At 35.6% G+C, this 27,553-nt stretch overlaps 7 protein-coding genes and 2 long non-coding RNA genes across 10 annotated transcripts; 5 read left to right on the top strand and 4 right to left on the bottom strand.

The window, feature by feature from the left end:
* The first annotated feature begins 709 nt into the window (after positions 1-709).
* Positions 710-1,281, top strand: LOC106333966. The gene is made up of 2 exons (XR_001268497.1): positions 710-856; positions 986-1,281. It is a non-coding gene; the product is annotated as an uncharacterized LOC106333966 (long non-coding RNA).
* A 1,358-nt stretch (positions 1,282-2,639) lies between these two features.
* On the top strand, positions 2,640-3,845 carry LOC106331592 (GDP-mannose transporter GONST4-like). The gene has a single exon (XM_013769981.1). It carries the CDS (start codon positions 2,786-2,788, stop codon positions 3,794-3,796), a length of 1,011 nt encoding a protein of 336 aa, XP_013625435.1. The 5' UTR covers positions 2,640-2,785; the 3' UTR covers positions 3,797-3,845.
* Positions 3,846-4,300: 455 nt separating this feature from the next.
* Positions 4,301-4,888, top strand: LOC106333985. Its single transcript, XR_001268502.1, has 2 exons — positions 4,301-4,452; positions 4,580-4,888. It is a non-coding gene; the product is annotated as an uncharacterized LOC106333985 (long non-coding RNA).
* Positions 4,889-11,847: 6,959 nt separating this feature from the next.
* Positions 11,848-14,303, bottom strand: LOC106331609 (cold-inducible RNA-binding protein A-like). Its single transcript, XM_013769998.1, has 9 exons — positions 14,101-14,303; positions 13,911-14,009; positions 13,480-13,823; positions 12,798-12,873; positions 12,672-12,725; positions 12,452-12,520; positions 12,309-12,374; positions 12,155-12,223; positions 11,848-12,068 (listed from the first exon to the last, which is right to left on the bottom strand). The coding sequence occupies exons 1-9, from the start codon at positions 14,209-14,211 to the stop codon at positions 11,985-11,987; spliced, it is 972 nt and encodes a 323-aa protein (XP_013625452.1). The 5' UTR covers positions 14,212-14,303; the 3' UTR covers positions 11,848-11,984.
* A 2,157-nt stretch (positions 14,304-16,460) lies between these two features.
* Positions 16,461-17,690, bottom strand: LOC106331385 (probable plastid-lipid-associated protein 8, chloroplastic). Its single transcript, XM_013769726.1, has 4 exons — positions 17,417-17,690; positions 17,199-17,322; positions 16,948-17,127; positions 16,461-16,863 (listed from the first exon to the last, which is right to left on the bottom strand). Exons 1-4 carry the CDS (start codon positions 17,633-17,635, stop codon positions 16,673-16,675), a joined length of 714 nt encoding a protein of 237 aa, XP_013625180.1. The 5' UTR covers positions 17,636-17,690; the 3' UTR covers positions 16,461-16,672.
* Positions 17,691-18,058: 368 nt separating this feature from the next.
* LOC106335889 (protein transport protein SEC31-like) lies at positions 18,059-19,990 on the top strand. The gene has a single exon (XM_013774552.1). It carries the CDS (start codon positions 18,357-18,359, stop codon positions 19,524-19,526), a length of 1,170 nt encoding a protein of 389 aa, XP_013630006.1. The 5' UTR covers positions 18,059-18,356; the 3' UTR covers positions 19,527-19,990.
* An 850-nt stretch (positions 19,991-20,840) lies between these two features.
* Positions 20,841-21,724, bottom strand: LOC106331555. The gene has a single exon (XM_013769934.1). The coding sequence runs from the start codon at positions 21,621-21,623 to the stop codon at positions 21,252-21,254; it is 372 nt and encodes a 123-aa protein (XP_013625388.1). The 5' UTR covers positions 21,624-21,724; the 3' UTR covers positions 20,841-21,251.
* A 2,072-nt stretch (positions 21,725-23,796) lies between these two features.
* LOC106329338 lies at positions 23,797-25,478 on the top strand. Its single transcript, XM_013767979.1, has 5 exons — positions 23,797-24,273; positions 24,343-24,434; positions 24,544-24,601; positions 25,007-25,072; positions 25,154-25,478. The coding sequence occupies exons 1-5, from the start codon at positions 23,998-24,000 to the stop codon at positions 25,274-25,276; spliced, it is 615 nt and encodes a 204-aa protein (XP_013623433.1). The 5' UTR covers positions 23,797-23,997; the 3' UTR covers positions 25,277-25,478.
* A 259-nt stretch (positions 25,479-25,737) lies between these two features.
* Positions 25,738-27,125, bottom strand: LOC106333871 (DNA-directed RNA polymerases II and IV subunit 5A-like). Of its 2 annotated transcripts, none has more exons than XM_013772259.1 (5): positions 27,073-27,125; positions 26,581-26,812; positions 26,294-26,479; positions 26,103-26,216; positions 25,738-25,949 (listed from the first exon to the last, which is right to left on the bottom strand). In XM_013772259.1, the coding sequence occupies exons 2-5, from the start codon at positions 26,791-26,793 to the stop codon at positions 25,824-25,826; spliced, it is 639 nt and encodes a 212-aa protein (XP_013627713.1). In that variant the 5' UTR covers positions 26,794-26,812; positions 27,073-27,125; the 3' UTR covers positions 25,738-25,823. The 2 variants fall into 2 exon arrangements, with proteins under 2 accessions (XP_013627713.1, XP_013627714.1); XM_013772260.1 differs by having other exon boundaries at positions 26,103-26,213.
* Between the last annotated feature and the right edge of the window lie 428 nt (positions 27,126-27,553).

Here is a 27,553-nt window from a genome sequence, read left to right as displayed (position 1 = left end):
ATGATCTAGATGATCTGAGTTCGAGTTTGTATATTAAAGCTCGTATAGTAGATGAGCTGAGCTGAGGTAGCTCATGAAAGATCTAAACTCACTGTGAGCTGAGCTGAGTTGAGCGAATTAACTCATTTTGACACCCTAGTTACTTGTTAGTCCATATGGCAATTACCATTCTACCATTAATGAGGGGTATTTATTTATTTGAAAACACAATGTCCGGTGAAAGTAGAGATAAATATTAATAGTGATTCTGAATTAATAATATTAATAATAAGTGGCTCCTTAAATAAAGAAAATACATAGTTGGACATAACTTTTATCAATTTTATCAATAAGTCATGTTTCTGTTTTAATAGTAATGATTTTTTATTATTCAGATACATTTAATAAATAAATAAATAAATAAATATATGTATATGTATAAAAAGAAATAGTTGATTATATATAATAAGTAGTTCGTGTTTTAAAAATAAAAATAACAGTTAATAACTCATACATATTATTTAAATATGATTACCACACAATAGTTCAGTTTGACTAGTTCCATAAGCACAATAAAAAAATAAAAGTGAACACCGTTATAATTATCACAAAACAAGTCAAACAAATCTAACCAATTTTTGTGGATCGCCATACAAAATATGCATTACTATCTTACATAATTAGATCTAGAGATTAATTGAAAAACCTATAAATTAACTACCATCTTACATAGAAATTTCAACCATCAAACAATAAAACAAAAAAAAAACAAAAAAAAATAGTGTGTATCAAAAAAATATCACAAAGAATAATATGTCGTCATCACAGTTCGCTATCTTTTACATCATCTTAATTTCTTTATTTCCTTTTCATGAATGTATGTGTTTATAATAGTTTTTTTTTGTTTTGTTTATCATCTATTTTTCACTATTTTAATCACATCATAATATCCTTGATAAATTTTTTTTGCTCTAAATGATATTGTTATTATTTTTTGTTTATATAGTTGTCGATGGCCAAATTATTGAACGCCCGTTCATGCCACCTGAAAAAACTTGCACGGAAATCCAATGCCCCACAAAAAGTGACAAAGCCCGCAGGTGTTTTTGTTGTGGAGTTAACGAGGAGAGAATATGTTACGCGGACCCAAGACAGTGTGCGGCTGACTGTGGCAGATGAACATAATAAGTTATCTCAAGAACCTACATCAAGGATTTAAAAAACCATGATAACCGTTTTAATACCTCCTAATATCTTTTTTTTTTGTTTTATATGAATAACACATGTTTATTTGGAGGCCAACATATACAATATATGCCTACTGAATAATTTTTTTTGTTATTCAGATATATTTAATAAAACCTAAAAATATATATTAAGAAATACTTCATCTGTTCCTAAATATAAGATGTTTATGTAGAAACACACATGTTAAGAAAATTACTTTTTATCTAGAAAATATCATTAAGACTATAAAATATTAGTATTCAACCAATTACAAAATATACTATTAAAATATGATTGGATACACAGTTTTTAATAAAGTAAAAGCTACATAGAAAAATAAAACATCTTATATATTGAAACATCAAAATTATGTAAAACATCCTGTATTTAGGAACAAAGGTGTTATCTCTTAATTATCTTTCATTTATAAATCAAAACTCCCCAAGGAGATGCATTATATATGATAGAACTATTTTAATAATTAACTTAAGTATATGTTTCTTTGTAATTTATATTTCAATAAAATTGAAAACACAATCCGCGCGCGCAGATCCAGATCTACTTGGAGTTAAAATATATAATGTATAGCTAGTGTGTTTGTTTGTCAACTCGCCCCGACCCGCCCGTGGGCCGAATCATTTTTTATTCAAAAATCTAACTCACATAATCCGTATACAAAAAATCTTATAGTTACATCCTCTCCGCCAAAATCCGTATACTATTAATTATATTAGAAACAATTTTTTAATTATATAATAAATATTATTTAGAAATTAATATTAAAATAATATATTTATAATTGAAATTATATAATTATATAATATTTTATATAATTTTACAAAAAGTATTTTAAAAAAAATACTTTGAAAACTTTACGGGTTAACAAATACTTTAAAATAATCCCAACCGCACCGTATTCAGTCGAACCACACACGCTCAAAGAGGACGTAACCCGCGGATAATAACTTTAATTCCCAGCTCTAATTGTATTTGTATAGCTGTATATTGATGATTATAAAAGAAATGTATAGTTGTGGAAGTCCACTTGGTCCAGTCGTTTGAACAAGAGTTCATTAATGCTTCTACACCAAGAGGTCTGAGTTTCAATTCTCAGAAAAGACGGAATTATGCGAATCAAAGAAGAAAAAGACTTACAATAGATATGCACCGTGTGCACAAGGAATACCGTCAAGTGATGGATCTCATAAGCGTGAATCCTCATAGGGCACGTAGAATTGTCAGATTCTATCTATAAAATCGTCTATAATATTTCTCGTAGTTGCAATTGCATAATTATTCAAAGTTAAAAAAAAATGTATAGCTGTATATTTCAAACCCCACAAAGAATCATTTTGTTAATTAGCTTCCCTTAGTGGTTGATTTGACCAAATTAACATTGATTCATTAACTAAAAAGTAACGTCAAAGACTTAAAAAGATCACAAACATGCAATAGCCAATCCCGCACGACACTCGTGTAAATAAGTCGTCGCCTCCCTCCCTTCCTCCCTCCTTCTAATACTTCTCGATCCAGATCCAATTCCTCTCTTCTCCGATCTGGTTAAACACAATCACAAACAATGTCATCATCCTCCTACGCCACGAGCAGCCTCGTCGTCGGCTACGCCCTCTGCTCCAGCCTCCTCGCCGTCATCAACAAGTTCGCAATCACCTACTTCAACTACCCCGGCCTCCTCACCGCCCTCCAGTACCTAACCTCCACCGTCGGCGTCTACCTCCTCGGGAAGCTAGGCTTCCTCCACCACGACGCGTTCACGTGGGACACCGCCAAGAAGTTCCTCCCCGCCGCCGTCGTCTTCTACCTCGCGATCTTCACCAACACGAACCTCCTCCGCCACGCTAACGTCGACACCTTCATCGTGTTCAGGTCTCTCACCCCTCTCCTCGTCGCGATCGCGGATACGGTTTTCCGCTCCCAGCCGCGTCCTTCGAAGCTCACGTTCTTGTCTTTGTTAGTGATCCTCGCTGGCGCGGTTGGTTACGTGGCGAACGACTCTGCTTTTACTCTAACGGCCTATTCGTGGGCCTTGGCTTATCTCGTTACGATAACTACCGAGATGGTTTATATTAAGCATATGGTTTCGAGTCTTGAGCTCAACACGTGGGGGTTTGTTTTATATAATAATCTCTTGTCGCTGATGATTGCGCCGATCTTTTGGTTCCTCACGGGGGAGTACACGGATGTTTTCACGGCGGTGAATGCTAACGGAGGGAGTTTGTTTGAGCCCGTTGCGTTTTTCGCTGTGGCGTTGTCGTGTGTGTTTGGGTTTCTTATTAGCTTCTTTGGGTTCGCTGCGAGGAAAGCTATCTCCGCTACGGCTTTTACTGTGACGGGTGTTGTGAACAAGTTCTTGACTGTTGTGATTAATGTTCTGATTTGGGACAAGCATGCGAGTCCTGTTGGGTTGGTTTGTCTTCTTGTTACGATCTGTGGTGGTATTGGTTATCAGCAGTCCGTGACCGTGGCTAAGAAACCGACCAGTGGTCCAGCTCAAGTGTTGAACGACAGTGAGAAGGTTGATGAAGAGTCGGTGGAGTTGATTCCGGGGAAAGTAGCTACTAATGTATGATGATGAGGTTTTAGCATTTGAGTATTTACATTTGAAGAGGTTTCTTCTAGCAACTTTGTTATGGTTTCTGGCTTTTATAGTATCATTTTTGTAAACTTGTTACTCTCATTCTCCTATCCATTAATACAAATATTCAAATATCACTAAGTTCGTCTCCACAGAAAACAAACCTATACTTGAAACAGAACAGATCATACATGAGAATGACTGCAGTCATTACGCTACACCTTGTACTACACATACGCATCCCAGTCTTGACTTGTTGAAACCAGCAAACCAATTTCATAAGAAAACAGAAGTTAAACAGAAAGTTGTACCTATCTTCTCTCTATTTAATAAATAAAAATAGCTAAACACCAATATAATTACCACACGATAATTAGAAAAAAAAACAAGTCAAACAAATCTAACCAATTTTTATGGATCGCCATACAAGACATGCATTACTAGTTTACATACTTTTATCTATAAGCTAAAACTCTATAAATTGATCTTCACCTTAAACATAATTTCCAACCATCAAACCAGTAAACGTAAAGATTCAAAAAAAAAAAAAAGGTGTTTTCATCGTAAGAATATTACAAAGAACAATATGTCATCATCACAGTTCACTATCTTTTGCATCATAATGATTGCTTTATTCCCTCTTCATGAATGTATGTGTTTATAATAGTTTTCTTTTGTTCATCAACTATCTTTTTCACTATTGTAATCACATTATAATATTTTTGACAATTATTTTTTTCCTCCAAATGATATTGTTGTTACTTTCTGTTTATATAGTTGTCGATGGTCAGGGTGCAGCAGCTAAACCAACTTGCACGCAAACCCCATGCCACGAACTCAAAGAAAATCACACTTGTTCTTGTTGTTCCTCCAAAGTTAAGGCTCAAAACATGTGTTACATGAGCCAAGAAGAATGTTCGCGTAGGTGCGGCAAGCCATAAGTTATCTCGAGAATCTACATCAAAGACTTAAAAAACTTGAATAACCATTTTATTTAATACATCCTCATTTCTATTTTAGTTTTATATGAATAACACATGCTTATTTGCAGCCCAACAAATACAAATTATGCATATTGTATTTGTGTTTAGACACTTTCATATTCTACTAGATTAAGATCCACGCAATTGCGCGAGATGAACATCATATATAAAAATAATTTTTGTATATTATTATTTATTTGTGTTCATTTATATATTATATATCTAATTAAATTAGAATAAACACATAAATGAAAAAAATACTTCTTATTTATTTACGATACTGTTTTGGTAAATAAATCAAAATTATCCTTTTATTTATTTAATAAGATATATAACTAAAGTTCAATGACATGTCCTTTTATTTATTCAATAAGATATATAACTAAAGTTCAATGACATAGACATATATATATAGTATATATTTTAATATAAATTTTTATTATTTAGAATTCAACATTTTCTTTCAGACCTTTCAACCAATTGATACGGGACACCATGCGTTCTTGAACCGATAACCATCTTTCGGCTAACCTAGACTCAAAAAAAAAATGAAATTCAAAATTTCATGTAAAAGCTCCATTGTAGAATTCAGGCCTAATGATTTTTTAATGCGATTTTTTTGAATGCAAATTTTAAAATTAAAATATTAAGGAAATTTCAAAATTAAAATATTAAGGTTTCAATATTTTTCAATACAAATTTAGAAATTAACATATTTATGTATTTTTATATGTATGTAGTTTAATTTTAAACTATACCTCATGAGTTATACCTCATGAGCTTTGTAATAACCCGTCTTAAAAAAAAAAACCTGATTTCGGTTTTATGGAATTTCTCGGGGAAGCCGAAGACTTGAGAAATTTTTATCCTCAAAAGTTAAGGTTAGTCTGGAGTCTATTAAAAATATTTAGCTCATCAGAACAGGAGCGGAAAAATATTCGGGATTGATCGCGGGACGAAAATTCACCAGAAGGACCGAAATCGCGCAAATCGATCGAGAAGCTCGAGGTGGCTTGATCTAAGGGATCAGGACGTGGTGTCAACCATTTAATCTGCTGAGTGTCCACACAAGAAGGAGGTGTAGGCGTGCATGAAGCAGATCCATGCAGCTTGACACATAGAAGCACGTGGTGTCGCAGTACCTGCGATCTGCGCATGCGAACCGACATGCAGAGGCCCGTGTGTCGCGATGCATGAACACCAGACATACTGAAGGGCAAGTGGACGTGGAGGTGTCTTCTAGCATGGCTAGAGAGCATGCAACATGGCATGTGGACGCCCATGTGTCGCCACGCATGCGACCGAAAGCATGCAGGACGACACACATGCGATCGGGTGGCTCATTCTTTATTGGCCGGCAACTTCTATATATACCCAGCTACCTTGGTGCATTTTTTCTCATTCAGACACACCAAGGACACTCCAAAACGTGGCTTAGAGAGAGAGAGAGAGAGAAAGAAGTGAGGTGCTTTAGAAATATAGACATTTTTCGAAGATAGATAAACTGCCGGAAAGTTCCGAAAGACTGTCCAGAAGAGAAAGAAGGTTCTTTCCAAGTTCTGATCTGTCCAGACCAGTTCATTCAAGACATTGAGGTTGGGTTTTGGGGATTAACATCACGGTACCAAGACAAAGATTTGGAGGGAATAAAAAAGGTTTGGTCAACATCTGGAATCAGAAAGTCAAGCCACATCGGTTAATCACTGTGAGTCACGGTTAATTGTTTGTTAACGAATTTTTAATGCAGGTTCCTGACATCGGAGACGGTTTCCGAGCTAGGATTGTCGGACCGGTCTAGGTGTCAGATGTCTTGTCTAAGTGGATAGCAAGACTAGTCTAAGCACCCTGATTATTGTGATTGTGTGATTATTATGTTGTTATAATGTGTACCTCGTGTTGGTAATATTGTGTGAGAACCTCGTGGTGGTTCTAGTAGTAGTTTGCAGGTCATTGCTTTCTCAAATGGTACCACTAAGCCGGTCGGGGTCCGCAAAGTGCTGGGCTCGGTTTAACTTGGTTTGATCACCAATGCCGAGTGTCCCACATGGATGTGACAGCCCCCGGCGAGTCCGATAGAGAACCGGGGCACGGCGATTCCGATTGAGGACCGTGACCGGGCGATTCCCGAGCGCCTACGCCTGTGTGGTGTAATAGTGAAGGGATTGCCGATGTCCCTTATGTGGAGAAAGAATGATTCTATTGGGCCCTAAGTATATATATATATGGTTGATTGATGTGACACTCATAAAGAGTGTTTTAATTTATTATGGTTTAATTGTTTACTGCTTAATCATTTAAGCTTCGAATATGTTTGTTGAACTACTCGTCTTGCTTGTGTTTGGGGTGGGATTTAGAATGACGGGTAGTTGTATATGTTAGATAGGGAACCCTGGCTCACTGAGTGAAACTAGTTCACTCATTCCTCACATCCTTTTGCAGGTGACCAGTAGAAAGGACCATAGCGCTCGCGGAACTGTAGGAGCTGGTGTAAATTGGACATCTTTTGCTAAAGACTCGTTTTCAAGATATATGAATGTATGTTTTACTTTCGGTTGCGTCCATGGACCATATGTATAATATTTTGGGCTTGTGAACTTCATGTTTTATATATATGAAATAAAGTATGTTTTATATTCGCGACGTGTTGAATCTGATATTAGGTTAGTCCAACCTAACACAACTCTATGATTCGGTACGGGTTGCAAAGCCTCAGGCCAAAGATTAGAGGACACAAGTTTAGAATGGATACTCTGGGTTACAGAATTATGTTTTGTGACTTGGAACGTCTATTCTCAACCCGTTGTAACACTTCCGGACTTGGCAGAGGAAGATCGTTCGGGTATGTTCTTGTTTGATTGTTGCCCGGTTGATTGACCAATGTCTAAAACGGTTTGGGGGTGTTACAAGCTTGCTTAGCTTCCACCCACGATTTGTATGGTTACCTGTAGGGGTGTGAAAATGAGCTATACGCCATGAGCATGATCTCTATTTTTTAGGCTTATTTAATAAATGACTTTAATGATCGAGCCTAAATTATATCACGAGTTATATGAACGATCTTTAATGAACATGAGCTAACTCATGAGCTTGGTTGTTTTATACTTTATATGTATATATATATTGATGACTTCTATTTTTCTTACGTAAGAAAAAATAATTTCTATACTAATCATATTTATCTTATAAAATTAAAATATAAAACCAAAAGTAATAAATATATACTAAAATGTAAAGGAATATTGATATAAATCCTCATATCATATATCTTTAGAACTAAAATATAAAACTAAATATTCCTAAGACTTTCATGCGGAATATATATCTTTACGATTTGAGTAGATAAAGAGTTTGAATATGAATCATCACATGACTTTTATGTAAAATATATTTTTGGACCATTGATTTAGCTTTGATTAAATATATTAGGTCTTGGTTTTATTCAGTATTTAAATATAGACGCTTTGGATTTTTAAATTTAAAATTATACTATAAAAAATATTCTATTTTTATTTATTTTTATTTTTTAATTATTTTATAATTTTTTTTATGTATGATCGCGAGTTAGCTCATTTAACTCATGATCTAGATGATCTGAGTTCGAGTTTGTATATTAAAGCTCATATAGTAAATGCGCTGAGTTGAGCTAGCTCATGAAAGATCCAAACTCACCATGAGTTGAGCTGAGTTGAGCAAGCTAACTCATTTTGACACCCTAGCTACTTGTTAGTCCATATGGCAATTACCATTCTACCATTAATGAGGGGCATTTATTTATTTGAAAACACATGTCCGGTGAAAGTAGAGATAAATATTAATAGTGATTCTGAATTAATATTATTAATAATAAGTGGCTCCTTAAATAAAGAAAATACATAGTTGGACATAACTTTTATCAATTTTATCAATAAGTCATGTTTCTGTTTTAATAGTAATGATTTTTTATTATTCAGATACATTTAATAAATAAATAAATAAATAAATATATGTATATGTATAAAAAGAAATAGTTGATTATATATAATAAGTAGTTCGTGTTTTAAAAATAAAAAAGAACAGTTAATAACTCATACATATTATTCAAATATGATTACCACACAATAGTTCAGTTTGACTAGTTCCATAAGCACAATAAAAAAATAAAAGTGAACACCATTATAATTATCACAAAACAAGTCAAACAAATCTAACCAATTTTTGTGGATCGCCATACAAAATATGCATTACTATCTTACATAATTAGATCTAGAGATTAATTGAAAAACCTATAAATTAACTACCATCTTACATAGAAATTTCAACCATCAAACAATAAAACAAAAAAAAAACAAAAAAAAATAGTGTGTATCAAAAAAATATCACAAAGAATAATATGTCGTCATCACAGTTCGCTATCTTTTGCATCATCTTAATTGCTTTATTTCCTCTTCATGAATGTATGTGTTTATAATAATTTTCTTTTGTTTATCATCTACTTTTCACTATTTTAATCACATCATAATATCCTTGATAAATTTTTTTGCTCCAAATGATATTGTTATTATTTTTTTGTTTATATAGTTGTCGATGGCCAAATTATTGAACGCCCGTTCATGCCACCTGAAAAAACTTGCACGGAAATCCAATGCCCCACAAAAAGTGACAAAGCCCGCAGGTGTTTTTGTTGTGGAGTTAACGAGGAGAGAATATGTTACGCGGACCCAAGACAGTGTGCGGCTGACTGTGGCAGATGAACATAATAAGTTATCTCAAGAACCTACATCAAGGATTTAAAAACCTTGATACGTTTTAATACCTCCTAATATCCTTTTTTGTTTTATATGAATAACACATGTTTATTTAGAGGCCAACATATACAATATATGCCTACTGAATAATTTTTGTATATTATTATTTATTTGTATTCATTTATATATTATATATCTAATTAGATTAGAATAAACACATAAATCAAAACAATACGTCTTATTTATTTACAATATTGTTTTGGTAAATAATCAAAACTATTCTTTTATTTATTTAATAAGATATATAACTAACGTTCAATGACATATCTTTTTATTTATTCAATAAGATATATAACTAAAGTTCAATGACATGGACATAGATATATAGTATATTTTAATATAAATATTTATTATTGAGAATTCAACATTTTCTTTCCGGCCTTTCAATCAATTGATACATGACACCTTGCGTTCTTGAACCGATAACCATCTTTCGGCTAACCTAGCCTCCGCCGTCCCCCAGGACCGAAAATTTGAAATTCAAAATTTCATATAAAAACTCCATTGTAGAATTCAGGCCTAATGATATTTTAATGTGCGATATTTTCAGTGCAAATTTCAAAATTAAAATATTAAGGTTTCAATTTTTTTTCAATACAAATTTATAAATTAACATATTTATGTATTTTTATATGTATATAGTTTAATTTTAAACTATATTAATATATAATATGAATGTCTATTAAATAGGACTTTATATTCATACGATTTATGATCATTTGTATCTTGTTATTATAAAAAAAGTTAAACTATTGATCACAAATTTTTAGTGTGAAAAATTTTAAGTAATTTATAGTCATTTTAAAGATTCAAAATATAAAATATAGAAAAAGTATTATTTTTATTATATGGTATTGGTAATGTGATTGTTTAATATCTTTTAATAATATAAAGTTAAACAAAAAATAACTAAAATGCAAAAATTGTTATCAAATATTTATTATTCATAATCATTAATTGTCATACATACGTTAATCATATTAGGTAATTTCGTAACTTTTATTTAAGGAAAGTGCGAGAATATTATTTTGTATACTATTTATTAATTTGATAGTTAGTTTGATAAAAAGTATAATATAAGTTAAGATGAACCAACCTATTTTCTAAGAATTCTGAATTTCATTCTCATGGTGATATATGATGCACATTAGTTAGCCATATTCTTTATCCTTTTTGTTTTGATTTGCTACTAATTTCGTATATATGTCTTCTGGTTAACACCGTTTCACTATCACTTGTGAGCAAGTCTGAAAACAACAACAAAAATCTTATATCAATCTCATTTATGTGCTCATATTTTCTAGCCAGTCACGTTAAAAATCTTAATCCAACTTATATCAAAATTTAAAAAAGCAATATATAGATAAAATTGGGAAATCCTATACTCTTATTACTTTTCTTAATAACTTTGATCTAACCTTTGTAAATAATCTTTACTGATAATAAACGAATTGATTTTTCGTTTATCTTAAATGGTTTAGTCAGCAAAAGTTAAATTTAAATTAGACAATTTTTAAAAGTTGGAGATTAAAATGACTGTTTCTTGCTTCGTTTGGAAAGATCTTAAATGGAAAGAAAGATCTTAAATGGACCGTTGTGTTTTTCGCAGTGGCGTTGTCGTGTGTGTTTGGTTCTCTTATTAGCTTCTTTGGGTTTGCTGCTAGATCTCCGCGACGGCTTTTACGGTGACTGAGGTTGTGAACAAGTTCTTGACTGTTGTGATTAATGTTCTGATTTGGGATAAGCATGCGAGTCCGGTTGGGTTGGTTCCAGTGGCGGATGCAGAATCATATTTAGATGGGGGCACAACATTTTATTTCATTACGTTTCATTGTAGGATTATAAAAAAATTTCTTAAATTAAAAGTAATTAGTGAAGGAAAATAAAAACTAGTTGGGGGCATGTGACCCCATTCCTCATCACTTGCGTCCACCACTGGTTGGTTCTCCTTGTTACAATCTGTGGTTGGTATTGGTTATCAGCAGTCTGTGACTGTGGCTAAGAAACCCACCAGTGGTCAAGCTCAAGTGTTGAACAACAGTGAGAAGGTTGATGAAGAGTCAGTGGAGTTGATTCCGGGGAAAGTAGCTACTAATGTATGATGAAGAGGTTTAGCATTTGAGTATTTTTTTTTTCACATTTGAAGAGGTTTAGCATTTGAGTATTTTTTTTTCACATTTGAAGAGGTTTAGCATTTGAGTATTTTTTTTTCACATTTGAAGAGGTTTCTTCTAGTAACTTTGCATGGTTTCTGGCTTCTTATAGAATTATAGTATCATTTTTGTAAACCTGTTACCTTTCATTCTCCTATCCATTAATACAAATATTCAAATATCACTAAGCTCGTCTCCAAAAGAAACAAAGCTATACTTACGACATAACATGTGATACATGAGAATGACTGCATTCATTACACTACACCTTGTACTGCACATACCCGTTTTCTAGTCCTTCATCAGCACCAGCCACGCCTTCTCTAGCTGCTGAATTAACAAGCGACTGCAATAGAAAAACAAAGACATGTCACCATGAGGCTTAATCCTTATGTTATGACAATCACTAGAGTACAAAAAATAGAATCTAACCTGGAGTTCCTGTTCGCAGCCTTTCAGGTTGTCACCGCACTCTCTGACCTTTGAATATGATTTGTGTAGCTACCAAGAACATATACCAATAGTCGAACTTTGTCAAGAACATTACCCTAAACAAAACGAACTTTGTGATCCTATGGTTGTTTACCTTTGCCAATTCTTTTCGGCGTTGTGAAGTCAGTTTCTTTTCATTGCTCAATAAATCTTCTAATCTCTGCGTTTAACCATTTCAAATGAGAATAAAAGTAAAAATAAAACATGTTGAATTCGTAAAATATAGTAGACACATACCTTAGACTTCTTCTCTAGCTCTGAGCACAGAACTTCTTTTACTTCCAATCTCTCTTCCATCACCAGAACCTTAAATATAAACTCGTCAATAATTTCTTCCATCTCCCACGACTATGTAAGGAAACTGTTGCTCCATTGGTTTACATGTCTAAGAGTAAATTGTGGAAAAGATTCATGAAATCAAACAACTGCCTATCTGAGCAGGTATGCGATCTCATACCTCATCTTGAAGCACGTCATGCGTCTTGATCAGCGCTTCCAATTCTTCTTTCACCTGTATGAAAGACGCAAGTTTTACATGAACTATACTATGCAGCAATAATTTCCTAACAAACATTATCGTTACCTGAAAGCTGCGATCTCCACTTGAGTTAGAGAAGTGATCTTTGCCATCTCTACCACGCCCACCATCAAGCATGGTACTGTTAATTCAATAAAAGCACACAAGGATTTAGTCATCTCAAGAAAACCAAAGCAATTAATTTGTTGCTTAAAGCAGCTAAAGTGTAAAGTCCAAGCAATGCAGAAAAGAATCTGATAGAACTTAATCTATATGCTAAGGTGCAACTAACGCCTAAAATAACTTTAGTTTGATAACTTAATGTCCCACCTACTACAACCTAGCGGCTGGACTAAGCTATTTTCATAGGGTATAGCAGTGACCTCATATAGAATTTCATCATTTACTCTATAGTGGATCACTGAAATTCCTAAACTGTTTTGTCTCCAAGAATGGTGTTTCACGGAAAGAATTATCAACGAAGCTACAGTGCAAGCCAAAACATTCCTCAAACAGCAAAATGCACAAAGGAAACAAGAGCAAACCTTCTCAGCAAATCCATTAAACTAAACATTCTGCATTTCAGTTATATTGGCAATAGTTAATCAGACCTTTCCACAAGGTCCACAACAGGTCTGGATGATTTGGTTTACAGAGTGACGAAACTCTACAGAAGCATCCCAGTTCTGGACTTAAGGAACACTAGAAGTCTAAAACACATCTACAAGTTAAAACGGAACGTTTTTACCTATCTTCTCTCTTTGTTTCTTCGTCAGAACTGGCCCTGTGAACCCCCCTACCATTATCCTCAAAAGACCTATCCCCACGCCAATCTCCTTCTTCGAAACCTCTCTCCTTGTAACCATCCCTATCCAGCATACCATGATCATTTCTCCCCTCGAAACCATGTGAACGTTCATAAGCTCTTCTCCTGTCCTGAGACCTATCCCGTTCCCGTGACCTATCACTAAACCGATCCCTTTCATAACCAAAATCACTTCTCCCATCAGAGGGGCTTTGTGGTTGAAACCTCCCCTGACCACCAAATCTTGTTGTCACCTCATTCACACGCACCGCACGCCCACCAATAATCTGATCACAAGCTCACTACCGTCACAACAAAGAAGTGTAGCAGTGAAAAGCTTCAATATTTAGTTTTTTTTTTGGAGAGAACCATACTTTGCCATCCATGTCTTGGATAGCATCATCAGCAGATCGACGATTCGAAAATGTAACGAAGCCGTAGCATTTCCCTCTTACACTCCGATCATTCACAATCTCACCATATGCAATTAAAAAAGGAAAGCAAATGAGTAGTGTGAAACCTAAATTAGGAACTTGTAAGCAGCAACAAGTGGGGAAAATCTACCTTAATGTCGACAACGGTGCCGTAAGTGGAGAAAACACGGCGGAGAGCTTCCTCGGTGACGTCGTAAGGGAGGCCGCCGACGTAGACGGAGTTAGCATCCTCCATCGTCATTTTTACTCACTCTTTATCGACTTAACCGCTAAACCGATTCAGAAGAAAGTTTGTGGCTCTGTTTGTTTCGACGACTTTCTGCTTGACTCCCGCTAACAAGACGCAAGTCATTACTTATCAATGCTAATCCCTATAAAATTTATTAATTCAATTAATGTTATATTACCAATGATAATATATTTTTTATTTTATTATTGGTTAATTTGTAGTTAGTTAAATAATTAATGATGTTTTTGTTTAGAAAATATAAAAAAAAAAAAAAATTTTAATCTATGTGCACAATTCTAAAACGACTTATATTAAAAAACGGAGGGAATATTAAATTAGGAACATGACTGTTGATATATGTTTAGTTCATCTGAAAATATAGCTGCATCTAAAATATAATTGCATAATGTAAAATATAATTGCATAAAAGTGTATTAGACATGTGTAACCTCCGGTCTAAAACTATATTCTATTAAAATATCAACATGACGAGTTGATAAATGATGTGTCCAACATTTTTCAGAAATTTAAAATATAAACCTAATTATATAACAATAATAACTAACTATCAATACTATTAAATCAGGAACATGATCAGTTGATATATGTTTAGTCCATCTTAAAATATAATTGCATCTAAAATAATGTATAATGTAAAATATAACTGCATAAAAGTGTATTAGGGATGTGTAACCTCCTGTCCAAAATTTCATTCTATTAAAACATCAACATGACCGGTTGATAAAGTTTGTGTCCAACATTTTTTTGAAATTTAAAATATAAACATAATTATATAACAATAATAAATAACTATACACGGTTAATACGCTATTTTGAAACAACTCCTTCCAAAATATTCAGGACCAACTTCTCTCTATAATGCTTTATTGCTTTTGACGCAACGACAAAGCATCTAATATATTACTTGATACTATGATTACATCATAATTTCTGCGTAAGTTCATTTTATACCCAATCTGTTTATTCTATATAATAATACATATACAACTAAATCATAAATTGATATATATAATACTAAAACAGGAATATATATAAATCGATGGAGATATATTTCTTAAGTTTGTTTACTATAAAATGAAACTTTAAAATTTAACTAATATTTTTTTTTGAACTATTATTTTTTCAAAAAAAAAAATAGTTAACTAATATTAATATTAATTAGTGGTACAGATTATTAGTGATATTTAATTTTTATAAGTGGACTTTTAATATAAATAAATATTCATAGTGGGTTTTAAATAGGTTATTCGATTAAAAACTATTTATTAAATGTGATTTAACTTAAAGTTAGTGAATACCATATTAACGCATTTACATATATATTTATATATATATATAACAGAAAATATTAAAAAATAATTTTTTCAAAAAAAATCAAAATTTTTATTCGGTTTTCAGTGCGGATTGGGTTTGATATTGGTATTCGAATATAACACTATAAAAACCGTTCGAGTATATAGACCAAGTCTAAAAGAGCATGAGACTTTTGATTTTTGGGTCAATTCCGTGTTGGTTTTTTGGGTATAAATATTCTTGACTAATTATGTTAGGTCCATCGAGTTCGTAGTCATATCCACCGGGTCGACCAATACGTCTTGACCGAGGTTATCTCCATGTCAGGCAAGGAGAGAGTTTGTTCTCTCTGTTTTGATGACTTTCTGACTCACGCAATCGCTAGCAGACGACGCAGTGGTTTGTTATTGGGCTTTTCAATAAAACCGTTAGTTATTGGGCCTTTATGCATGTATAGTTTATATCTGGATATTTGTAATTGAAATCCGTCTTCTAAGTGCTCAACTGATTAAAAGTAAACAACCAACAAGTCTGTTATTTTGATTAGCAGCACACCTCTTATCTGTCATTCAGTCAATGGCTTATGAGCTTGGGATCATTCAATCAGAAATGGTTACACTGAGAGAGAGATGTGATTGTAATCTGCTGTTTATGGTCAGGAGGTGAATATCAGAACGAATATGTTTGATTACGGAAGAACAGACGATAAATTTGGCCATGGAAAGGGAAAGGGGAAGATCAGGAAGAGGGCGAGGGCATTGGTAATCATATTCAGGCTTGTGGTAATCATTATATGTGCATCTTTGTGTATTATACATTAGAGTAAACGTGCATCGAGAGCATTATAGATAGAATCTTTTAGAAACTACTCATGTATGCTTTGTTCCTCAACAGGTGACAATTCTGAATCTGTAGATGGTGCTTTTCTAGTTTAAACACTCTGGTGAGAGATTTGAACACAACTTCATAACATATATAGCTAACAACTCATCGTAAGTGATACACCCTCGGAACGAAGTTTACATTACAACAAAGTTCCATCTTAAACACACATTTTGTGATTTTTTACACCATTACACACTCTCGCGGTACTCTCATATGTTGTTTCTTCTGTTCTGTTGGACGAGGGAGAGAAGAGACATGGAAGTATATAAATGTATTACTGACGCCTCCTGAAGACGAACAACGATCCTCTAGACCCTAATCCCAACCTAAGTTTCTCATCAACGTATGTGATCCTAAGCTTCACTTCGCTTTCAAACCCATATTTAAACTCCAGAGAACCAACCTTGAGTTCCGGAGGCTCGAATATCACCTGAACCCACTCACTGTCCAACACTTTCAGCTTCCCTACAAAAACCAAAACACAGGTTAAAACATTAACCACATATTGTGACTGACCAAAAAGTTATCTCTAGGGTTATGCAGTTTCACCTGTCAAGGAGACGTCTCCGTCAAGAAAACCCAACGCAGTAAAGGAAACTCGGTTCCTCACTATATCAGGAGAATCAATGCCTTGGATCATCTCATTAGTTCTGAAGAAGAGACGCCCTATCACGCTTCTGTAGCCTCCACCAGGAGATGTCGGTACAGAACAGTACACCACGTCCCAATCTGCACCAGAACAATTCTAAAGTTTTACATTTTTACTCAAGGATTCAGAAGCAATCTAGCAAGAAGCTTACCTCCGAAGATGAGAGGGCACTTAACAGGCTCGCTCACACAGTACTTTTGAAGCTCTCCAGCCACTTTTGCCACCTCTTTGTGTTGCTCAGGGCTAAGCGTCACACCTCCATCGCTGTTCGCAACCTGTGTGTGAAACACACCAAACCATAATCATCAAAACACACAGTTGGATTTGCTCTGCTTTCCACTTAAGTATTTGACTCAAACCAATGCAGACCTTAGAGAGGAGGGATGAAATGAGATCATCGGGTCCGGTACGGATCTCAACGTTGGGCGCTGAAACGGAGCGTACGACGAGTCTCCTGCTCCGTGAATTAGCCTTATACGGGATGGAGAATTGGAGTACTGGAAGGTTCGAGCGTTTCGATGAACGGATCTGAGTCCGTGGTTCCGAGAACGACGACGCGATCGTAAGGGAAGAAGCAGCCGTAGCCATTGCTGCTCTAGAGAGAGAGTAAAGCAGATAATGGAATGTGGAAGAGACGAGGTGGACTGGAGAAGAAGGACACGGTTACAGTGATCTGGGTGATGCCACGTCAGAATAGAAATCGGTACTGGGCCCCGCTTTGGATTTCCTCCAGCCACGTAAGAAGATATGTTCTCCCGCGTTATTTTTGATAATACAGAGGACAGCCCATTAAGGCCCGACCAGGTCTGGGGCTGCATACCATCTGTGTTCCGGTTTAAGTTAACCAACACAAGGAAACCCGTAACCGACTCTTCTCTTAGCTTCAAAATGAATAAAATCTAAGCCGTTGCTTTTTAACGTATAGAATGTCCTTCGTTGATTGGACCCAGCAGCCTACCCTGGCATCTATTTAAAGAATCTTATCATCACAAAGCCGTTCCGTTCGTACCAGAAGTTTTCTTTTCGTTTTTAATTTTCCTCTTGTAATTTTGAAAATTCCCCCAGATCCAATTACAAGACTCTCTCAAAACTCCTGAATTCATCTTTAAGCTAGAAGAATTAAAATCTGAAAACTCAAATTCCAGAGAGATTCTCTTGCTTGCTGCCTTTGTTTTTGATTGATCTCTGTGTTGTTTCTTCTTTGATCCGTGGTTTGCTTCATCGATCTATCTGCTTGATTTTGCTTCAACTTCGAGATTTCTCGAAATTAGGGTTTTGTTTCATTATTTAGTGTGTTTGTATTGTTAAGATGAACGATCAATCTAAGCTCATGAATCCGCCACAGATGATAGCTCAACCTCCTCCGCAGAGGATGATTCCACCTCAGCCGTCCCTAATGAACCCGGTTCAGCCTCGGATTATGAACCAGGCTCATCCGATTATCGGTTTAAACCATCAGCCACCGGTTATGATGAGCAACAACAACAACCAGACTCTGATGATGAATCCCCGGAGCTTCAACTTTAACCCTAGCATGAGCTCGGAGTATCAGAACTTCGGATCTAACCATACCAAAACGAACCGGAGCAACAGCAACAACTGGAAAGGGAAGAAGATCATAACCGATAAGAGACCACCACCGATGATGAGGATGTACAACCCTCCTCCGCCGCAACAACCTGGCGGCGGTTACAAGCCACCGACGCTCAACGAGCTCCAATCTCAGAATCGATTAAAAACGAAGAAGTTTTATCCGAAGAAGAAGTACGGTAACAGTAACAACCGATACGTTCCCTACGCGCCGAGGAACACGACGTCGTTTATCATCCGAGCGAAGAAATCCGGCGGAATCGCCGAGCTGGTGTCTCCGTGCCCCGTGACGCCGGCGATACTTCAGACGCCGATGTTTTCTCCGTCGAGGGAGGTTTTGGGAGATATGGCGAAGGAGGAGTGGGGCGTTGACGGTTACGGATCCATGAAGGGGCTGATTAGGCTGAGATCTGATGGACATGATGATGATGAGGATGAGGATGAAGAAGGAGGATCGAGTGGGAGTGATGTGGAGGAGCATGTGGAGGTTGAGAGGAGGTTGGATCATGATTTGAGTAGGTTTGAGATGATTCATCCGAGCTACGGTGGTTATGAGTATAACAATGTGTTGGAGAGTCGAGTTGATGATCAGGATAGTCATATTGCGCAGCTTGAGGAAGAGAACTTGACGTTGAAGGAGAGGCTGTTCTTGATGGAGAGGGAGTTGGGTGACTTGAGGAGGAGGTTGCAGTATCTTGAAAGGAGGAATATGGTGGAAGAAGTTGTGGAGAATGAGTCTGGAAGTGAGGGTGATGACACTGGGGGGTCTGATTCGCGTACTAGTGGTGATGGCAAGGGGAACCATGTGGCTGGAGGAGAGGGTGTTGCGGTGAAAGATGTTAATGATGAGAAGAGCATTGTGGATGAAGCGGAAGGAGACCCAAAATAAACTTGAAGGTAAGGAACAAGGTGAGAAGGAAGTTTCAGGCGAAGAATGCATCTGAGAATGATTCTGTTGGAGAACGAGGAACAACCATATGATTATGATACTTGCACGGGAACTTATGATGATAGGTGGATGAGAGTGGTTATGCATACCGTTTTCGCTTCTATTAGTGATGGATCTCTGCAGCTCTATGATGTATATATATCAAAATGTGCTTGTCTTAGTAGTCGTAGTCTAGTTCTCCCGTCGCTTTTAATATCTGAGAGTCAGGAGAGTAGCTTTCCAGGTGAAATTCGTGTGAAGTAGTCATGGTAAGCTTTCTCTTCTGGTTCAGATCTTTTTTACCTTTTTATGACCTGGTTGGTTGATCATGTTAAGCTCCCCGGTTAATAAGATTGTAGTAAAAGCAAGGATTATTGTAGTGAAAGAACTTACGGATGATAAGAGTTTTTTCTTCTTTTAATGCATTGCATGTTTCAGCTTTAATAGCACCAGAAGAATATATGTCTCTTGGTTTGAGACAGTTGCAGATAGCTGAGCTTGAAGAGAACCTCTGAGTTATGGCTTTCGTCCTTTGTTTGAGAGTTCTTTTCCTACTCGTCTCTCTATTTGGGCCCATATGGGTCAGTCGGTGGGCTATTTAATGTCCATTATACAGTTCACATAATTTGATATAAAAGAGGCATGTTTACTTTTTCTTTATGGTCTCAAGTCTCACTTGAAATAATGTGTGTTTCAGAACTTTTTAGAAATAATATTTTCTCACACATAACGTGGATCAATCATCCAGTCTATCGTTTTGGAAGATCTATTAGAAAATTTGGCAAAATCATAGTGGGGAAACATCGCTTTCAATCCTGAGTATTTGTGAATTGTCATACACTAAAATCTACGCCTTTAACTTTATAAAAGTGTGGTGGGAAATGAAAGTAAAATACGTCGGTGTCCTTTTCTCATAAACAAAACTTGAAAATTAAAGATAACCCTTAGGTATTAGTATAATAGTAAGCAGTTGCTTTCAACGTTACTCTTTCTATAACCAAAGCAATGCAACGTTTCCGATAACTTTATAAAAATAAGCAACAAATCTGCTGTATCCAAGATTCTTTTGTAACGGAGCATTTTATATTCCTGCAAAAAAATATATAACGGCGTTGTGACCGACCATTTCCTTACAAAAAGGTGAAAATCACGACAATAACATCTCCCACTTGTCAAAAGAGGACAAGGAGAACCACTACTACCAGTAGTGGTCCAAAGTCAATACACACACATTAGGTGTAATATTCGTATTGCATCAGAACAAGCCATCTATTTAACTTTCTATTGCATCAAAACAAGTCATCTTCATCTCATTTTTCCATATGATATTTACGAATACAAGCAGAAACAACTTCATCTACATATATGGACACTCTGATATGACTTTAGATATCTTCGGACAAAAGTTTCACTCCTACAAACATGCGGGACTAAAATCTTCATCAAAAGAGAAAAGTACATATATACTACTTGATATTTAACATGGTTGCTCCATATCTAGCTAGACAGAGCTGATATGACTTTAGATATCTTCGGACAAAAGTTTCACTCCTACAAACATGCGGGACTAAAATCTTCATCAAAAGAGAAAAGTACATATATACTACTTGATATTTAACATGGTTGCTCCATATCTAGCTAGACAGAGCTGGTAATACGTTTTAAGGAAATATCAAGTTGATCGATCTACTTAGCCCCAAAGGGAAACCACATCTCATGGATGTCTGACTGGTACGAGACCATGAACAAGATGACCACGAGCACGGCCGCTACGCCCCAAGGGGAAGAACCGGCATGGTGGATGGAGTCTTGTTCAGGCAAGGGGACGTACAAGGAAAGTCCTCCGGAGAAGAAGTGGACGAGGAGGAGGAGGAAGAGAGGGGAGAGGATGATGAAGAACTTGAGATTATTCATGGTGTCTTCGAGGATGGACTCGTAGTTCAAGTACCACGTGAAGGAGAACACGAAGAAGACGACCATGAAGAAGAAACATAGATGTGGGTTTGGGAGAGAGAGGTAGTCTAAGTATGATGAACCGTAGTATGGTGATCTCGCCATATGTTCTTGATTTTCTTTGGTTTTGATAAAAGTCTTAGAGTTTTTTAGAATGTGTAAGTGGAATCTTGATGCATCTCTATGAGTGTGTGTATATATATATAAAGAAGTAGACTTACCTTTGCTTCGAATAGGTATAGGTTTTTAGCTTATTAATTAATTGATTTAAATATTTTCAGGGCTTTTCGGGTTCTGAAGTGTGGTCGGTCGAGACCACGTGGATGTGGTCTTGTGGTTCTCTGTATTGAAACTTCTAGCTATTGGCTTTTTAATTTAAAGACAAATAAAGCTAAACTAAAGGGAATGAATTCAATTTAACATTTGATTTGATGTGATTTGATTTTTAATGAGGTTTTAGATGATTTCAATAAGTTGCAGAGATTTAAGTGATTTTTGTTAAACTACTCTAGAATATCACCTAAAACTATGAGATTTGAGTTTTAAAAATTAAACCCACCGGGTGGGCTTTCGGATTCACATAAAATCACCTGAAAACTTTAAAACTCCACAACTTAAAATATTTTCAATAACAATGGATTTCAGAGTACTTTAAGAAATATCAAATTCAATAACATTGGATTTTAAATGAGTTTTTAAAATTCATGTTTCAATAACAGTGGATTTGTCATTTTAATACAAATAACCTAAAACTCTCAGTTGAATACATCCCCCTAAAGTCTAAAGGGTGTCTTGTATATTTAAAACTATGATTTTAAAATAAAAGGTAGCTTGAAACATGTTTTTTTTAACAGGCTTTCGTATTAAAATTCATAAGTAATACAAGTATGAGATTTTCACTCATAAGTTTGATAGAGTATGCAACAACAAAAAAGAAAACATATCCCTAACAGACGATTCAAAATTGAATCGTAAAGAGCAAGTTAAAGAACATGATAATATTAGTGATACTAGTTTCCTCGGCCGCGACGACCTCGTTTACCTCTTCCTCTAACAGTTTTTCATTCCATATCTTGAACTTTTTGAGTCGATTTTATTGGTCTTCCTCCTCTAGTTGTGTTATAACCAGATGTTTCTTCAACCAATAACATACCTTCCTCATTTCTGTTTTGAGAGTGAGGTGAGTCTTGGTTAAAACTCGCCCCAAAATGTTGCTCCGTCTCATAAGTGTGAGAGGCTTCTCTAATGTGTACGGGAGATGAAGTTTCCTCCATAATTTTTAACGCAGATGGCGCAGCGACTGCTAACCTCGTGCAAATTGGAGGAAGGTCCATCAGTGGGATCCTCAGAATTACTAGTAGGCGAAGACTTTTTTGAAACATGTTTTTGTGCTCTAAACTGATAGGGATGTTCTTATTGAGCTACGGTTCTATTTGGATCGCTTACATAATCAGAGGGAAAAAATTATCGGTTGATAATTTGATATGTGATTGATTATCGTCAAGATGATAAATGGTGTCGTTGTCCTATCAGCTACATCAGTGATTACGTTAATACTTGATTTTCTTAAGCAGAGTCTATTTTTGCATGTCATGCTGATCTTATACGTGACATCAATTAAAATTTAATAACGTCTTCTCACTTACACATACATGACTACGTACACATGAACGCATCATCATTCTTGAAGCAAAAATCAAGACCTTTGCTCGTTCAACTGTTATATACTCAATCTTAAATTCGTCTATCTTTGCAAAGTTATATATTTATTGCCAGTTGCCATCCTCCACAATCTTTAACCTTCAAAGCTATAACATTGGTGGTCCACACTGTACCGGGACTTTTCTTCTTTGCACTTGGTCTATGGCACCTCTTATTAACCATATAAATGTATATTTTCTACATTATTCAGCTGTTACATTTATCTTCAAGTCATTCATATTTGCAATGTAGTGAACCTTCAAAAGCTATAACATGGGTGGTCCACATCGTACCGGGACTTTTCCTCTTTGCAATTGGTCTATTGCACCTCTTTAACCACATTCAATCTATTTTCTCTACATTAATATTTTCCTAGTCTACTCCTTTAAGATGGACATGTGATATGGGGGTTGTCCACTTTAGTTTATGTGCAATTTCTGAGTTACAAGTTTCAAGACGACCTTATTCTACTTAGTATCCACGTGAACCCGAAAGCCCACCCGGTGGGTTTTCTTGTTTGTCTTTGCCTTTGCTTTTAGGAAGAGAAAATAAATATCTAAAAGACTTCTCTATGAGTTTTTGACTGGCTGTTATTCAACGGCCATTTTCCATCTTACACACCCAACTCGTGTTCCTCTGTTTTGTATTACCCCAAACACGTTTCATCTTTCTTTCTTCAGATTCTTACCATCCATCCACCAACTCTTTGTTGATTTCTGAAACTGGTTCTCCCATATCACCGGGGGAATAGTTCTGATCTTCTTGTTGTTTGGGAGTAATGGTGGGTGCTCTGTTTGTTATTGGCTCATCTGTGATGGATTCTCCGAGCGTTCCATGTTTATGTCTGGATGCTCACACGAGGAGCAAGAAGAAGATCCATGGCAGTTCAAGAAAGCTAGAGTTAGGAAGCTCCTTTACTGGCTCAAGCATTGTTTTCAGGATTTCTTCCAAACGCGTACCAAGAATTGCGAGTAGAAGGAGCAAGAAGAAGCTCTTGATTGTCAACGAGGACGTTGCTGGGAACTACGATGATACCTTCGGAGATGTCAAAACGGTGAGAACTTTTTGAATGACAAATTGTTTTAAACTTATGGCTCTCTCATCACTTTTACAAATTATGCAGCAACTTATTAACTACTTTACTTACAAAGCTGTGAGGACGGTTCTTCATCAGTTATACGAAATGAATCCTCCCCAATACACTTGGTTCTATAAGTAAGTCGCTCATTTGATAAGCTCTCTCTAGGATTAGATTTATAAACACACTTACTTGATTATCATTCTTGGCTTATGGTCTTATGGTGTATCTTTTGTTTTACAACAGCTATGTCGTATCAAATAGACCAACTGAAGGCAAACGTTTCCTCCGCAAACTCGGCAAGGTAACAAAAACTTAGTTGAAGATGTTTAGCTGCTTAAACTTTATCTATTAGTCTACTATATTTAGTGTAGGACTAAATGTAGTACATTGTAGCTCTTGTGAGTTAGTTAGATTGCAGTTAGTGAGGGGAAATTGTTCAAGGTTGTAAAATTATAGAAGGTTTTGGGAGAGCCCTTTGGGTTGAGAGTTCTTCCTATGCTAGTGAATGAGGATAAGAATAAGAATAAGCAGTTTCATATATTTGTTTTTATTTTTTTGCTAAAATATATTTGTTTTTATCATAGCCACATTCTGTGTTGTGGTATATTACTTTTAATTCAGACTTGTTTAGACCTTGGCATGAAACATATTGACTAGAGAATCAGATGACAACTCTTGTGTTTATCTTGTCTCAACTGACTTGTAGGAGAGTCAGGAGCTTGCAGAAAGAGTTATGATCACACGCCTCCACTTGTATGGCAAGTGGATCAAGGTAAAATCAACCTCTAAATCTGTCATGGGAACCAGAAAAGATTCAAAAACTAATGGTGTTCTAGTTTGTTGTTTGTTATAGAAATGCGACCATGGGAAGATATACCAAGATATATCAGATGAGAACTTGGCCTTGATGCGTGAGCGACTGATGGAGACCGTGATATGGCCTTCTGATGACTCAAACTCAGAGGTTATTGGCTGAAGAAGCATGTCACAAAACCACAGCATCTCCTTTGTGAATCCGCTTTTCAGTTTTTAGGACTTGAGTTTTTTTTTAGTTTGATTACTTATAATATAGCCTTGAGCAGTGTCTATATTCTTGACATGCACTATATATCATGATCGAGGTCCAAGTCTTTCAACTACTATCTATATATATATATGCTTCCCGGACTTCAAGATCACTTATGTTGCACGTGCTCAACTACTATCTATATATTCTTCCTGGACTTCAAGATCACTTATGTTGCACGTGTTCAAAACCAGATTTTTGATTTTTTAGCTAAGACTGCTAGATCCTTTCATAAGAAGTTATATTTCATTCCGGTCTGGTTACCCAGACCACATAGAATGGCCGCCGCTCGTTGCCAAGAAAAAAAAAACTACTATGTATATATTGATTGAGATAAAAACATATAAAGTTCCTTACATCTTTTGGTGAAAATTTCACTAAATTAAAAAACTAATGAAGTCATTCTAAGTCTTTATCCGACAAATCCAAGACCTGATCCTATCAGAAGCTCTTAATATCATATAACAAAGCGGTATGTGACATAACGACCAGATGTTTCACTATTGCGTATGATCTTCACGACTTCTCCACGTTTTAGCCCATAGTATTTCGCTATAGGGTCCGTATACTGAATACGTGGAAGCTATCGACAACACACCACACAAGTGAGTAAAAAACAAACATGTTAGCTATAGTGAAAAAAAACAAGAACAAAAAAGAGATCAAACATCAAAGCTTTGTTTTGTCTCCACAATAAACTAGTTTTCATTGCTTAAAGAGTGTCAAGATACCTAACCTGATTCTCTTGCACAGTGTACTTCTCCAACAAAGCTTCCTTCTCCGCAGTTGTCAGAGCTATATGCTCTGGAACAAAAGCATGTTCCTTCACGTTCATTAGAAGCTCTGTCTCCTGCACATGAAACATGAGCTTTATAAGAGTATGTTTCGAGACACAAACAAGGAAGCAGCATAAACTTTCTCACTAACCTTAAAACTTTCCAAGTAAAGTATTCCTTTTGAGTTTGCGTCGGTTATAGCAGATGAAGCGAAGCGATTCATTTCTTTCCTCACAACAAGAATTGCTCTCAAGACGTTATGAGATACCATGCGCTCAAAGCAAGCCTTGATGTCGCCCATTTTAACTTTTGTTTCTTGTAGAAAAAAGACAAAGATCTACCACCACCACAAGGGGAACGAACTTGAGCATTAGTTAGAAGAATTGAAAAAAAAAATACACTTAAAAACAAAAACTCGTATCCTTGGTATCCACAAACCTTATCAGATTCATCTTTCTTCTTAGTCTTGATAGTGACAAGATCTTTTCTTTCCATGTTCTCGCCGTATTTGTCGATAAACTGTTCTTGTGTCATCTCAAGTTCAGCATCCGTGACAATGTATCCACGATCTTTGAGCATGTGGTTAAGTGTTTTGGTGACTCTGAAAAGCATTCTGATTTCTTCTTCGGATAAACTCATCTTTTCACACATCTTTTCACAGTAAAAAAATCTGCAAAACTCAAAAACCATGTGGGTCTTCAAAGTTAACCAAAGTGAAAAAGCATTTAAACTGTGCAATTGCTAATGATCTTGAAAAACCTAAGAGGTTGCACATGTAATTAATGTTGCAGACAGCTATAAATTTATGTGTTTCGAGTCATCACACGCTAGACTCGAAGGAGGTAAAAGTCTAGTTCATGTCGATACTTGCGAGAAGAAAACAATTTAACAAAGTAGAGACGAGGAAACAGATAACAAGTTTTCACGTACCAGAGAGCAGCCAATAGTGGATGTGTCTGGAAGATTCCGAATGTTTTTTATTTATTTGTTGGTCAGCCGCGAAGAAGTCGGTAGGGTTTCACTTTATAAGGAAAAGAAAAGTAGAGAGCAATAACCCTTTTAAACCTTTAGTTATTACAAAGAGCTTGGTCCCATTTTTTTTTTGACATCGGCTTTGGTCCCTTTATTAGTCTTAAGGAAAGTTTACATAACTTTATCGTTATTTAATTAATTAACAGTCCCATGGATGACAAATTAAAAAGCACATGCAATTGATCCTTAGGGTTTACTCGTTATTATTTATGATTTAATATATGGTAAATTGATGAATTTAATATATTAATGAAAGTTTTCTAGTTCACCACATCGATTCAGTTCGATTTTAGATGCGTAATTGGTGATAGGGATGGGCAAAATATCAACAAAATTTTATTTTGATCCATAATTTATTAATTATTTCCCTTTGACATGA

This window comes from Brassica oleracea, chromosome C3, assembly GCF_000695525.1.
Source record: "Brassica oleracea var. oleracea cultivar TO1000 chromosome C3, BOL, whole genome shotgun sequence".
Lineage (NCBI taxonomy): Eukaryota > Viridiplantae > Streptophyta > Magnoliopsida > Brassicales > Brassicaceae > Brassica > Brassica oleracea.
This window is presented reverse-complemented; position numbering and strand designations above follow the sequence as displayed.